Source organism: Rutilus rutilus (assembly GCF_951802725.1).
Source record: "Rutilus rutilus genome assembly, chromosome: 17".
Lineage (NCBI taxonomy): Eukaryota > Metazoa > Chordata > Actinopteri > Cypriniformes > Leuciscidae > Rutilus > Rutilus rutilus.
This window is the reverse complement of record NC_140230.1, coordinates 16,508,829-16,523,326: the sequence shown is the minus strand read 5'-3', so window position 1 is coordinate 16,523,326 and position 14,498 is coordinate 16,508,829. Positions and strand designations below refer to the sequence as shown.

Genomic DNA, 14,498 nt, shown 5'->3' with positions numbered 1-14,498 from the left:
TGCCAGCACACTACGGTGTATTCGTGTTTCAGATGTTTCATTAATAATAAATATATTGTCATTTAATGTGTCCCAGGTCAGTCTATTGCAGCCATGATTCCACTCATAAAAAAACATTAAATATAAATTGCATTTACAATGAACAAAACACATATCTCGCCTGAACTTTTGGAGGTTTTTTTTGGAGAAATGAAATGTTAAAGGGATGGTTCACCCATCAAATGAAAATTATGTCATCATTTACTCACTTTTAAGTTGTTCTAAACCTGTATGGATTTCTTTTTTCTGCTATTTTGAAGAATGTTTGTAACCAAAAGGTTGTGGTGGGGCATCAAAATAAAAATATTTATGTTCAGCAAAACGAAGAATCTTACACAGGTTTAGAACAACTTGAGGAGAGTAAATGATTACAGAATTTTCATTTTTGGGTGAACTATCCCTATGATTCATGAGCGATTCATTCAGACTGGTTTTGTAAACCGGTTCAACTGAATCGTCGAAAAGATCCGATTCCTCAGAAGATTCTTTCATTGACCAGGGATCTCAAAAGGCATTCAGCGGATTACGGTAGAGCCCATAATTAATTATATCACTCGAAATAACCAACATATACATGGCGCCACCATGTAACTACAACAGAAAACCGTATTCGTGGATTATTTGGCCTGTACCGATGACCATTGAGAGACAAGAGCAGCTGTGTGAGTCACGCACACGTTGTTGTGATCTTAGCGCGTGACTTCCCCATCACATGATGCATAAGACTGAAAAAGGATGGACCTAACAATGTAAACACGTTAAAACTAATTATTACGATCGCATTTCAGCGACTATTTAGTAAACTGTACACCGGCGAGGATAGTTTGCCATTTATGTTTACTTGTAACAAATTAACGTTACATTGTAAGCGACATTGATAGCCATGCAAAACCTGTAACATTAGAGAGTTGCCATTGTCAATACCCCATTGCAATGTTTTGCTCTTAATAGTTGACTGGCAGTACCAGTCGGCGCAAAAGCTCTACTCAGCTGATAAAGGTAAGGATATTGTGTTGTTGTGTTTTCTATAAATAATTTTTGCTTGCATTTAGATTTAGTCATGGTACCACATGTGAATAAGGTAAAAATGTTACCTAATATGTCACCATACTTCCCCAGTTGATCACAACACATTAACACATTAACACTTTAAATTTCCTGAAATGTTATGTTTAAAAATGCAAATAAGGCATTATCTAATTAAAAAATGCCATCTTTTGCAGAATAGAAATCTGAACATTGGATCTTGTTTCATTTTGTGGACATAGGCCTACTTTTAACAGAGAGGATTTTAGATATCTTTTCATCACTCAAGAAAAAAATCACCATACTTTTAGGAATAAGATATTATATAAGTAAGTCGAATGTATATATGAACATACCCCTCTGCGAAAAACCTCAGAATATATATAGGAATATAAAACAGGAAACTTGTAAGTGTTACTTAAGTGGAGATTTCTGGCTCAGCGCACGAGATAAAAAAAACTAATTTTGAGAAAACAGCCTTTAAACTTGTTTTAATGAAATCTACAGACACAAATAGAAAAAGTGTAGTAACACTTGGATGTTTTCCACTAGTCTGGAAGAAGATATGTTATGGAAGCAAAATCTCAAAATGTTCAATGGTTTTGCCTGTACAGTTGATAATGTTATGTTTAATACCATAGTCATTGGCATCACTGTTAGGTCCCTTTAACATTATGCATTAAATGTCTGTTGTGGTCTATAAACATATCAAAATCAAACTGTTATATATATATATATATATATATATATATATATATATATATCGTCACCTTCCTAAAATAATTGCCTAAGTCATTTTTTGACACATTTTTTTTTTCATTAGTCATCTCCTCATGATGCTGGCCACCTCTGGTAAAATTGCCCACATCCTCAGTTGAACAGATCATGCAATTCTACCCCTCTAGTATAATGGCCTATGTCAAGAGTGTGACTTAGGCTGTTTTATTTTGCCTAAGTCAAAAGACAATGAGACTTAGGCAATTTTACAAGCTTTTCAAGATGGCAGCTGCATCAAAAAGAACGAAAATCAACTTAACCTCTGAAGTTAGGTTCAGTTCAATTTCTGAGAGACCTGAAAAAATGACTTGGGCAATTATTTTAGGAAGGTGACTATATATATATATATATATATATATATATATATAGGGCCTATATATACATATATATATAGATGATATTGCATTTTCTCATATAACCTTTCAATTTCCTCCAGATGAACGCTTTAGTTGCCCTTTGCCACTTCTGTGAACTCCATGGCCCTCGGACGCTATTCTGTACAGAGGCCGTCCACCCTCCATCCCCATCTCCTGGTTCAGCCATTCCTGGTGACAGGGACCGAGAGGGCGACAGAGAGGGCGAAGGTCTCACCATGAGAGCCAACAGCTCTGCCACACAAAGAGCAGACATGTGTGAAGTGAGAAAGTATTCTTGTCACAGCCCAAATATATTCAAATGTCCTTCTCTCTAATATTCTATAATATCTGTCTTTCTCTCACCAGGGCTGTCGCTCCCTACCTGCATCTCACCCAGGCTTTGTGAGTGTGGACAGTGAGACAGGAATCCGCTATCTGAGCCATCAGCATCCACGCCAGCCACAGCTCTTCAGTGTGGTGCGACAGGCATGTGTGCGCAGCCTCAGCTGTGAGGTATGTATACACTTGTTTGCATCAATGAATAAACAAAAAAATGCATCTATGAGATACTTTTTATATCATCTGCTTTTGCAGGTTTGTCCTGGTCGAGAGGGGCCCATCTTCTTTGGAGACGAACAGCATGGATTTGTTTTTTCTCATACGTTTTTCATCAAAGACAGCCTGGCACGGGGCTTCCAGCGCTGGTACAGCATTGTCGTGGTAGCTATGGACAGGATCTACCTCATCAACTCCTGGCCATTCCTGTTGCGCCACCTGCGGCTAACCATTCAGAGTCTACAGAACACAGCACTCAAGGTACTGGACTGCAGACCCACTTTAGTACCGTGATTGACGGAGTGCCTCTTGGAGTGATGAGTTGCTTGCAGTGTTGAAAATACAATGTTTTGTCCTGTTTGTTACCCTGCAGGTGTTTGACAGTGAGCAGTGTGTGTGTCCTCAGAGGGCTGTGCGTATGAACAGTGCCTTTTCTCCGGCAGTGTTCCCCCACCAGCGCAGCGGCAACGCAGCTCGCTCACTCACATCTCTAACCCAGCACCAAAACCTGTGGGCTAGTCTGCACTCCTCATTCAGCTGGTGCGTAAAATTCTATTCTGAATATTTTTGACTTTATAACTCATATTGTGACTTTATATCTCACAATGTTACTTTATTTCTCCTAATTGCCACCTTATGTCTCACAATTGTGACTTTCTATTTCAAAATAGTGACTTAATTTCACACAATTGTGACATATCTCACAATTGTCGCTTTTTATCTCACGATTCTGACTTGATATCTTACAATTGCAACTTTATATCTCATAAGTGGTACTTGATATCTCACAATTGTAACTTTATATCCCACAATTACAACTTTATTTCTTATAATTGTGACTTTATTTTTCACAATTACAACTTTATTTCTCATAATTGGCTATTTCTCATAATTGGCTATTTCTCATAATTGCGACTTTGTCTCACAATTTCGACTTTATTCCTCACAATTGTAACTTTATTTCTCATAATCATAACTCTTTCTCATTATTTCAAATTTGTCTCACAATTGTAAGTATGTCTCACAATTACAAATTTATTGAGACTCACAATTGTCACTATTTCTCATAATTGTTACTTTATATCTCACAATTACAACTTTTTCTCATATTTGTGACTTTATAGCTCCTTATTCTAACTTTATTTCTCCTACTTGCGACTTTATTGCTTTCAATCTCAATATTACAACTTATCATAATTGTGACTTTTAAAATATTTGAATGCATTTCTCATAATTTTGACTTTATTTCTCATTATTACGACTTTATTTTGTATAATTGTGACTTTATAACTCAAATTGCTACTTTATATCTCACAATGTAACATTATTTCTTATTTTACACTTTATTTCACAGCACTGTTTGAGGTATCATTCATGTACCTGTGACAAACATTTAACATTTAGGGTTAGGAGTTTGGTCAAATCTCTAACCCTAAATGTGTATGAGCAATAGTATTAGTGATTCTTTTCTTTGGAAAACACCACAGCAATCACACATACTATTTAGGCCTATCTATTTTGTATTTTTAAATCATAATAATTCCTCTTACTTTGTTAATTGTCTATACTGTAGGTTGCTGAAAGCTTGTGGCAGTCGGTTGACTGAGAAGCTTTTAGAAGGAGCACCAACAGAAGACACACTCGTTCTCATTGAAAGACAAACTGGTAAAATGAATACACACAGTAAAATAATTATTTGAAAAAAACATTAAAGGAATAAAGATAAACATTTTGTTTAGTTAAAAATGTGATAAATGTTATGTTTCTATTCACAGCTCAGTTTAGTTTTTTTAGCATGGGTTACTATTGATTCCGTAGGAATATTTTAATTAGTGTGTCTGCTAAATTGATTTTTAAAACAAATTGATTTTTGAACCGTTAAACTGGGTGTCTGGCCCAGATTTTCCTTTTCCAACATTCTGCTCCTGAGACTGACAAACAAACAGCTCTCGATTGTTCAGCTTTTTGCTCATCTTTTATAGTCTGAATGATAGCAATGACTCTGCATAACCTAAGGTTATACTGTAGACTTCAGCATTAAAAAAGGTTCACCGCAAAATTTTGTACAATTCTCTCACAGAGCAAGAGGAAGAGATGAGTGCCTGGGATGGTGCTGAAGGGGGTGGATCAAACTCACAGGCCAGCCAAACAGAGAGTGTACAGACTAAAGACTTTCAATTTGATGATGGAAGACAAGAGGACCTTATTGGGCCGAAGTTCAAATCATTGAGACATTTAAGACAGGCAAATAAATGTTTACTCTGTTACCAACATCAATTTGAAAAAATATATATAAATATTAAATTTGACTATGCTATTTTGGATTAATTGGCAGGTCCTGGGTACCACAGATTTCAGACAACTGACATGGCACGTTCTCATGGGAAACCAAGTCATATGGAGAGGTGCAGACCCTGGTCTTATCCAGTCAGCTTTTAATGTGCTGAAGGTCAGCTAAATACCTATTTCCATCACACTAATCAAGTGATTCCAGGTCTACACCATAAAGCACATCTGTGTTATATCTATACACTTCCAGTCAAAAGTTTGGACACTCTTAACTGAATTTGTTTCTTATGATCTTTAAAAGCGTATCCTGAATTCAGTTTCTGACTATTTCACAGGCTTTGCTTCCAGTTGGCTGTGTCCGAGCAGTTCCGTACAGTCCTCACTATGAGGAAGCATATCGATGCAACTTCCTTGGCCTTAGCCCAGATGTACCAATCCCAGCCCATGTCAGCTCTTCAGGTACTGTACTGTAAAATAATCTGCTGTTTCTTTTCTGTTTCACTGCAAACCCCCTTTTGTATATTTTTGCTTGACACAGCTAGTTCGTTTAACTTTCGTATGTCTACACCACATTAAAAGACACGTAAGATCCAAGCCCTGAGGGATTTGAGCCCCATTAACCTATTGTATTCTGATTCCATCTTTGCAGTGCTGCCATAGCTGAGATCACTTTGAGCCAAACATACACAAACAGTAACACTATGCATAAGTGACACTGAGAAATGGCAGCAGTGCTCTCGTAATCTTTATCCATCAATTCAGGGGATCATATTGTTTTTATAACATGATTGTATTTTATTTTAATCAAGACAAACACACATGGATGTAGCAGAGGCCTCAAACAAAGTGTTTTGGTGTTTTCTTTGTCGGAATGTGATTTACAACATATTTCTCAACTTCTGTGTGACTGTTTTCTTACTAAACATAGTGAAATTGTTTCATAACTCAGTGTCAGGTTCATCTCAAAGTTCAACACTCATTAAGAATCCTAATGGTGAAACCCCTTTCCCTCTTTCTTTCTTTCTCTCTCTCTCTCTCTCTCAATCTGTCTTCCAGAGTTTTCTCTGCTGGTGGATGTACTTAACGTTGAGCGCGGGTGTGTAAATCCTGTTTCGGATGATGACATTCTCTCACTTTACCAGTTCAACATTAGCAGTGCCAACACACAACCAACGGATAAAGGTAAACACATGGGCACATGTAGGATTGCCACAGTCTTTAAAGATGTATACCCCTATTCAAACAGACACACTATTTATTGCATTTGTACTATATATATAATGTGGCTTCCTTCTTGGTTTTTCTTTCTCCTAGGTCCAACTCTGTTGAATAAGATCGAAGTGGCTCTTTCTAATGAGAATCTGTCGGTGGAGGTGGTCTCTCTCTGCCTCCTCTGTCTGAAAGAGGAGTGGATGAAGTAAATTAGCACTTTTTCTTTAGATATATACACACCACTATTTCATTAAAATATATCCTTTTAGAAGCAGATGACAGTCTGTATTCCATACAAATATCAACTAATTTATCCAAAAATGCTTGCTCAAGAGTTGCTTTTCATTTTGATTTATATAATTTTGTCTAATTTATTACATTTGTATATAAACAGTACGTGTATATACAGTGGGTGCGGAAAGTATTCAGACCCCCTTACATTTTTCACTCTTTGTTATATTGCAGCCATTTGCTAAAATCATTTAAGTTCTTTTTTTTTTCCTCATTATTGTACACACAGCACCCCATATTGACAGAAAAACACAGAATTGTTGACATTTTTGCACATTTATTAAAAAAAGAAAAACTGAAACATCACATGGTCCTAAGTATTCAGACCCTTTGCTGTGACACTCATATATTTAACTCAGGTGCTGTCCATTTCTTCTGATCATCCTTGAGATGGTTCTACACCTTCATTTGAGTCCAGCTGTGTTTGATTATACTGATTGGACTTAGGAATTAGGAAAGCCACACACCTGTCTATATAAGACCTTACAGCTCACAGTGCATGTCAGAGCAAATGAGAATCATGAGGTCAAAGGAACTGCCTGAAGAGCTCAGAGACAGAATTGTGGCAAGGCACAGATCTGGCCAAGGTTACAAAAAAAAAAATTCTGCTGCACTTAAGGTTCCTAAGAGCACAGTGGCCTCCATAATCCTTAAATGGAAGACGTTTGGGATGACCAGAACCCTTCCTAGAGCTGGCCGCCCGGCCAAACTGAGCTATCGGGGTAGAAGAGACTTGGTGAGAGAGGTAAAGAAGAACCCAAAGATCACTGTGGCTGAGCTCCAGAGATGCAGTCGGGAGATGGGAGAAAGTTGTAGTAAGTCAACCATCACTGCAGCCATCCACCAGTCGGGCTTTATGGCAGAGTGGCCCGACGGAAGCCTCTCCTCAGTGCAAGACACATGAAAGCACACCTCAAGGACTCCAAGATGGTGATAAATAGGATTCTCTGGTCTGATGAGACCAAGATAGAACTTTTTGGCCTTAATTCTAAGCGGTATGTGTGGAGAAAACCAGGCACTTCTCATCACCTGTCCAATACAGTCTCAACAGTGAAGCATGGTGGTGGCAGCATCATGCTGTGGGGGTGTTTTTCAGCTGCAGGGACAGGACGACTGGTTGCAATCGAGGGAAAGATGAATGCGGCCAAGTACAGGGATATCCTGAACGAAAACCTTCTCCAGAGTGCTCTGGACCTCAGACTGGGCCGAAGGTTCACCTTCCAACAAGACAATGCTAAAATAACGAAGGAGTGGCTTCACAACAACTCCGTGACTGTTCTTGAATGGCCCAGCCAGAGCCCTGACTTAAACCCAATTGAGCATCTCTGGAGAGACCTGAAAATGGCTGTCCACCAACGTTTACCATCCAACCTGACAGAACTGGAGAGGATCTGCAAGGAGGAATGGCAGAGGATACCCAAATCCAGGTGTGAAAAACTTGTTGCATCTTTCCCAAAAAGATTCATGGCTGTATTAGATCAAAAGGGTGCTTCTACTAAATACTGAGCAATGTGATATTTCAGTTTTTCTTTTTTAATAAATGTGCAAAAATGTCAACAATTCTGTGTTTTGAACTTAATGAACTTAAATGATTTTAGCAAATGGCTGCAATATAACAAAGAGTGAAAAATTTAAGGGGGTCTGAATACTTTCCGTACCCACTGTATGTATATACCATTAAAAAGTTGAAAGAAGTCTATGCTCACAAAGGCTGCGTTTATCTTATCAAAAATACAGCAAAACAGTAATAATGTGAAATATTCTTACAATAACTGGTTTCTGTATTAATATATTTTAAAATGTCATTTATTTCTGTGAATTTTCAGCATCATTACTCCAGTCTTCAGTGTCACATGATCTTTCAGAAATCATTCTAATATGGCGATTTGCTGCTCAAGAAACATTTATTATTATTATCAAGTTTGAAAACAGTTTTGCTGCTTAATATTTTGAGGAAAGCAAGATATATTTTAGCAAAATTCTCAGAGGAATAGATATAAACAGCATTTATTTGAAATAGAAATCTTTTGTAACATTGTAAATGTCTTTACTGCCACTTTTGATTAATTTAATGCTTCCTTGCTGAAAAAAAGTATTCATTTCTTTCAAAAAACTGTTCCAACTGTTGAAGTACTGTTACAGTATTTATATACGGCACTTTCCACAATTGTGTACAAAATAGGGCCTGAAATGTGGGAGTTTTTGGTTGCGCCAAAGATTTAGGACCACTGTTACATAATACTTTTTTGGTAGTTAAAATGAATGAATAATTAAAAATAGCTTTTACTACAATGAATGAACGGTTACCAAAATATACATTTGTGGAATGTGCCATTATATTTATTTGAGACAGTTTAGAAAAGTCAGGTAGCAATCACAAAGTGAAATATTTTGCCTGTACTCCTTTTTCCTGTAATTCTCCTTTCCCCCCCCTCTCTCTCTCTTATTCACTTACTCGCTTCTTTCCAGTTTCCTCTTTGTCCTGTTTTCGTCTTGTCTGTTTATTGTTCCCTTGCTAACCTTCTGTGCTTCCTCTCACCACATGCTCTTCTTTTTCTCTGTTACAGCAAAGTAAAAGTGTTGTTTAAGTTCTCCAAGGTGGATGGCAGAGGTAAAGAGGACACTCAAAAGGTTTTGGCCCTGCTGGGGGCCACGGGGCCCGGGGAAGAGGACAATGTGCGTCTTCTTAAGTTTTGGATGACAGGACTCAGCAAGCTCTACAAGAGCCATCTGATGACTGCAGTCAGAGGTGGAGAAAGAACTTTGAGCCAGTGAGAAAAAGAAAGGGGACAATAGACTCATTGCTAGAGTTAGATGAAAGGAATGTGTGAGTGCGTGTGTGTGTGTTTGTGTGTCCATTACGGGAAAAAGGGGCCAAGCCTGAGTATCTGCATGGTACAGAGAGAAAGTAAAAGCTATCATAGGGATTGAAACCTAAAAAAACCTTTTACTTAAGGCATGTGCATGCATTTAAATGGAATGTTTTTTTTACAGTCATGACTAGACATGTCCATTTACTGTCTTTTTCACTGTGTTTAATATAGCACATGGTACACTGATTTCATGGGAACGAGGCAGAGTATCAGTTGACATAATGCTGTTAATGTCCATTATAGTTCACGTCATCATCACATATCTCTGTTCATCTGACATGTCTGAGAGAAAATGTCTGTTTTATCAGCAATTTTATTTGTTAACTTATTTTAAATAAATTGATTTTAAACTCACACATGCTAAATAAAGACTGTATGCTGCTTGTAAATCTTGTAAAGTGCTACTTAATTTTTTTTTTTTTTAATTAAGTGATGTAATTATTCATTAGTGGAATGTGATTATTCCAGCTAATGACCACAATCGTGATCATCTTGTGGTGAATAATTTTCACATTTCTTTTGGAACACAAAAGAAGATATTTTGATAAATGTCTCCCCATGCAAAAAAAAAAAAAAAAAAAAGAGGTCCAGTGTTGTTTTGGACTCCACTGACTTCCATTGTATGGACAAAAATAGTTATTGACATTATTATTAACTATAAAAATAGTTAATAATAACATTATTAAACATGTATTCAAAATATCTTCTTTGGCAGGACATGATAGTAAATCATAACAGAATTTTCATTTTTAGGTGACCTGGCCCTTTAATTGCTGAACATTTCTGAAATATTTAGCAATGACCCTAAACCCATTACAGTTTTTACAACTTGTTTCAAAGTGCTACAGGACCTCAAGTTTTGTAATAAACACTTCTAACATGTACCCCTACCATAAGCACCTCTTACATAAGGACATACTAGTGTTTCACAATTGCATGAGTGTAACTGAAAGGATCAGGTTATTTCCTCCTATATGTAAACCGTGCAGAGCAGAAGTGATATATCACTCTACACACACACACACACACACACACACATATTTAGGTATCTTGGATGTGCAAAATCATTTTAGATTTAAAAATGTGTAATGAATCTATCAATGCAGGTTAAATAAAAAAAATAATTCAGTTAAATGTGTTGTGTAGGTGTGAATGTCACCCTTCAGAGGATTGCAGGATACTATTTCCTGTCTGCACGGGTTGATTGATGATGGCAAAGTAGGAATTGCTGGATCATTGCCACGATATCTATTACTTGCATAGATAATCATGAATTTATTTATTCCAGATGGTACAAGGCAAGCTTTACTTTGCATAAAACTTTCTCATTTTTGTTTTGTGTTTACTCGTTACATTGTAACATTACTACTAAAAATAATTCCCAATACAGAAAATGTTTTATTTCACTCATTAATTATGCACTAAGAACATTTCTTTCTTTGATGCAATCTTTCATGTAACTATTTGAACTAAATGCACCACAATCTGACTGCTTTGTCTATATAAATGACGGCATAGCTGAATCTTCACATTTTATAGGCATCACATGCCTAACTGACTAATTTAGAACAGTATGAATTACATAAACATGTTAACATATAACATCCTTTTATTACAGACATGAAAGCTTATGTGCTTAGTCATCATTTCACTTGATGAGTTGTGGGATTGAGAAAACAACAGACATGGACACTTGAGTGGGGAGGAGGGAAATTAAAAACAGACTGCATGACTATGACTAAGCCCGGGAAAGGCCGTGCATTGAGTACAGATAAAGAGAGGAGAAGAGGGGGAGTGCATGCTGTTTAATGAGGTAAAGGGGTGGGGAGCTTTAAAGAGAGCGGGGAGAGAGATTGAACCACCAGGACTTTCACTTTCAGTGAGCAAACAGCCTCCAACACAGTCTGCTCCAGTAACCTACAACAACAGATCAAATGTGCTGCTCACTAGCTTGCCAAGGCTCAAAACCAAGGGATTTATAAAGGAAGAAGGAAAGTAAGAGTAAAATCAACAGGAAACTAACATCTCACAGGAAATTGAGGAATATCTTGCTCTCCATCAGAATTTTCCCCCCAGAAGACTTGGGAAGTTGGGAGTTTCCAAGTGACTGACTGGGATTGAGCCAGAGAGGGACAGAACGCAGTGCAGCTGTCAATGAGGGATCGAGGAGAAAGCGCAGCAGTAAGAGGAAGAGGAGACGTTGGTTAGTAGTCTCTGAAAGAGGCAGTTGGGAAACCCACCGAGACTGAGATTCTTCCATAACTTTCCTGCAACAATCTGTCGCGCAAAAGGACTTGGTTAAGAAGAACATGGGGAATATGGGCCGCATTGGCCGGTAGAAGCATGTCACCAACAGGTAACGTGATACGCGCGCAGCACTGACACGAAGGTCCATCAATTGATGCGCGTATTAAAATGGTTGTATAATCAGACAGTGTGTATGGTGTTCGCGACACTAAAATGCGTAGTTGTTTTGAAAAATCTTACGGCTTTTAATGCTCTGAACCTTTGTTTACCTTTGCCTTTCAGTGCTGTTACTATTATCAATATTGACTGTTCAAGGAAGTGGGTGCAATGATTTTATGAAGACGACGATCAGAAATCTGCAGGACTCTATAAACCTTGAAAGAACGAACGGATTCGTGAGTTTCGCCCTTTAAAAAACTGCTCATTGTTTATTAGAAAGTTCACAATCTCATTTAGGCTATCTCTCCGTGTCATTTTGCACTGACCTTATTGCTGTTCTGTGGTTTTGGTAACGTGTGAGAAGCCCATGCAACCTAGTAAAGATCAAAGGATGTAAAATGACATTTTAAATGTGTTGCAGCCACAAGTGTTTCCGAAGAACTACGTCGTGTCTCACTACTTCAACGACAGCGCGCTGTGCAATGAGCCGGTAAGAATGACAGTTGTGTACGGGTCATTGACGTGACGCTCAATTTTGATACAATTTAGATGACATTTTTTGTCATTATGAATCATTAAATCAAAATTATGTATATTTTTTTCCCCCCAAATGTATGAACAGGAGTAGATAGATTACATTTCTTAGAACTTGTCACATGTTTTTAAAACTATAGAATTTCTCCTGATTTATCATCTTAGCCATCCTTGTTTGTCACAATGACAACAAACATCATAAATGTTTACTATGATAGTCATTATTGTTTGTTACAGAGAACCCATTTTGCTCGTGTGTGTGTGTGTGTGTGTGTGTGTGTGTGTGTGTGTTTAGTGCTGTGTGTTCAGTGCTGCCGTGTTCCTGTCAAATTCCTGGAGTCAGCTCTTCCAGCACCTCAGTAGAGTTCACCTCAAGTACAGGTTCATCAGTGAGCTGATTTACACGCTGGACAGCATAGCAAAAGTGGTATATCATCATATAAAGTTATTTCTTTCTAACACACTTTGATCAAACCATACTTCTTGCTACAACACTGTTTTATCAGATGTTGTATCAGTAAGTTTTTCATTCTTTATTGTAGGCTTGACAGATTGAACATCTGTATATCTGTCATCTGAAGTCAGTAGCCTATAACCCTAACCCTATCTTTTTGTAAACAGAAATTCCCGGATCGTCCAGATCTTTCTGATTTCCCATCTGTTCAATCATCGCCTGAAGGACTTCTCTCCTTCACCTCATCCTTCTTCACACGATGGCTCGATTTGAATTGTGCTTTCGGAGAGCATAACTGCATCTTCCCCACACCAAGCGAAGAGGATCAAGAAAATCCAAAGGAGGGAGAGAATGTGGAGAGTCGTGAACCGGTGGATGAGCAACAGCCTGTGATAGAAGGAGAGACGGGTAAAATACAGCTCGACCGAGGTCCGACCAACAGCTATACACGTTGCGCAACTTTCACTCACTGGAGCTTATCTTTTCTATGGATAATATCAAGTCTGATCTGGTGAAAGTCAAGAAATCTGTTTTAAATATGCCACAAAACTTGGCCAGAAGAAGGCTTCACTTTGAAAGGACCGCTAATATTGCCTTGATTTTAGTCAGTTTGGATGCTAATTTTGTTTTACACTGATAAATAAAGCTTGCCATTTGCATGAGATTTCGAAGAAATGCCCTCTGGATAAAGTGGCTGGATGCAGTTATGGATCAGTTCTGTTGGAGAAAAGGGATATTTTGGAAACCGGCACATGGCTAATATGAGGTTCTCTTTTATGTACAGTATGTGAATGATGTTTTTTTCTCCTCCATCATGTCTTTGCACAGATTGTTTCTATCACTTATCCAGTATTTCTATCATCTTATACAGTGAATTGTGTGTCATCCATGATAATTCAGGTAAAACCTGTTGACTGAATGTTTTAACATTGAATGTAGTGAAAAAGCAAAGAATAGATGAAGCCAAAAAGCTCTGCTTATCGCTCAGTGTTCAAGAGCGAACAGCTACACTCATGTAATACAGTTAATTCAATCCATATTAAATACAACTGTAGCATAGGAACCACAGCACCTGCTACTTTCTGATAAAGAAAAGACATAGGGTTACACAAGTCATGTTTACAAGTATCGTCTTGCATAGAGAAGGTTACTACTACAAGCAATGTTTTACTCAAATGAATTTAACATTTTTGGTGTACGTGTGTTGTCTGTTTTTACATATAGATTTTTATACATGAATAAAATCTTCTTAAGATTAATTCGGTGTTTGCCTGAACTGTCTATTTATTGCGATTGTTTCTGAAAGAGACTATACGCTTTTGTTTGTCAGAGTGTTTGAATGAGGACTCTATCAGCTGGAAGGAGGGACTTGCAGATGAGGGCACAAATAGCAAGACAGCACAGAGACCTATTGTTCACACAATTCTGCTGTCCACAATATAGCCTAGGGCTGATACATCTCGAAAACACACATAAAACACAATAAATTACACTTTAGATGCATATTGTTGAAATTAAACATGGTTGTTCATAATGTTGCAGGATTTTGCCCCGTTACATTTCAGCATTTGTTTGGATTAGCACAATATTTATCCAAACCACATGCAAACTAGCACCAACCCATCTGGAGGGTAAAAAATCCAATCTTAAATCTACTTAGATGGATTTAGATGGATTTTGGGCACT

General features: G+C 37.6%; 2 protein-coding genes across 4 annotated transcripts; both read left to right on the top strand.

Moving 5' to 3' along the window:
- The first annotated feature begins 519 nt into the window (after nucleotides 1-519).
- On the top strand, nucleotides 520-9,807 carry flcn (folliculin). 3 transcript variants are annotated; one of them, XM_084384811.1, is made up of 13 exons: nucleotides 520-701; nucleotides 991-1,038; nucleotides 2,279-2,479; nucleotides 2,565-2,711; nucleotides 2,793-3,014; nucleotides 3,127-3,293; nucleotides 4,327-4,418; nucleotides 4,834-4,997; nucleotides 5,089-5,202; nucleotides 5,378-5,501; nucleotides 6,099-6,224; nucleotides 6,357-6,459; nucleotides 9,113-9,807. In XM_084384811.1, the coding sequence occupies exons 3-13, from the start codon at nucleotides 2,279-2,281 to the stop codon at nucleotides 9,318-9,320; spliced, it is 1,668 nt and encodes a 555-aa protein (XP_084240937.1). In that variant the 5' UTR covers nucleotides 520-701; nucleotides 991-1,038; the 3' UTR covers nucleotides 9,321-9,807. The 3 variants fall into 3 exon arrangements, with proteins under 3 accessions (XP_084240937.1, XP_084240936.1, XP_084240935.1); XM_084384810.1 differs by having other exon boundaries at nucleotides 530-788; XM_084384809.1 differs by lacking the exon at nucleotides 520-701 and having other exon boundaries at nucleotides 899-1,038; nucleotides 2,565-3,014.
- A 1,378-nt stretch (nucleotides 9,808-11,185) lies between these two features.
- LOC311275568 (uncharacterized protein) lies at nucleotides 11,186-14,071 on the top strand. Its single transcript, XM_084384689.1, has 5 exons — nucleotides 11,186-11,774; nucleotides 11,948-12,060; nucleotides 12,246-12,314; nucleotides 12,654-12,785; nucleotides 12,980-14,071. Exons 1-5 carry the CDS (start codon nucleotides 11,762-11,764, stop codon nucleotides 13,325-13,327), a joined length of 675 nt encoding a protein of 224 aa, XP_084240815.1. The 5' UTR covers nucleotides 11,186-11,761; the 3' UTR covers nucleotides 13,328-14,071.
- Nucleotides 14,072-14,498: the final 427 nt, after the last annotated feature.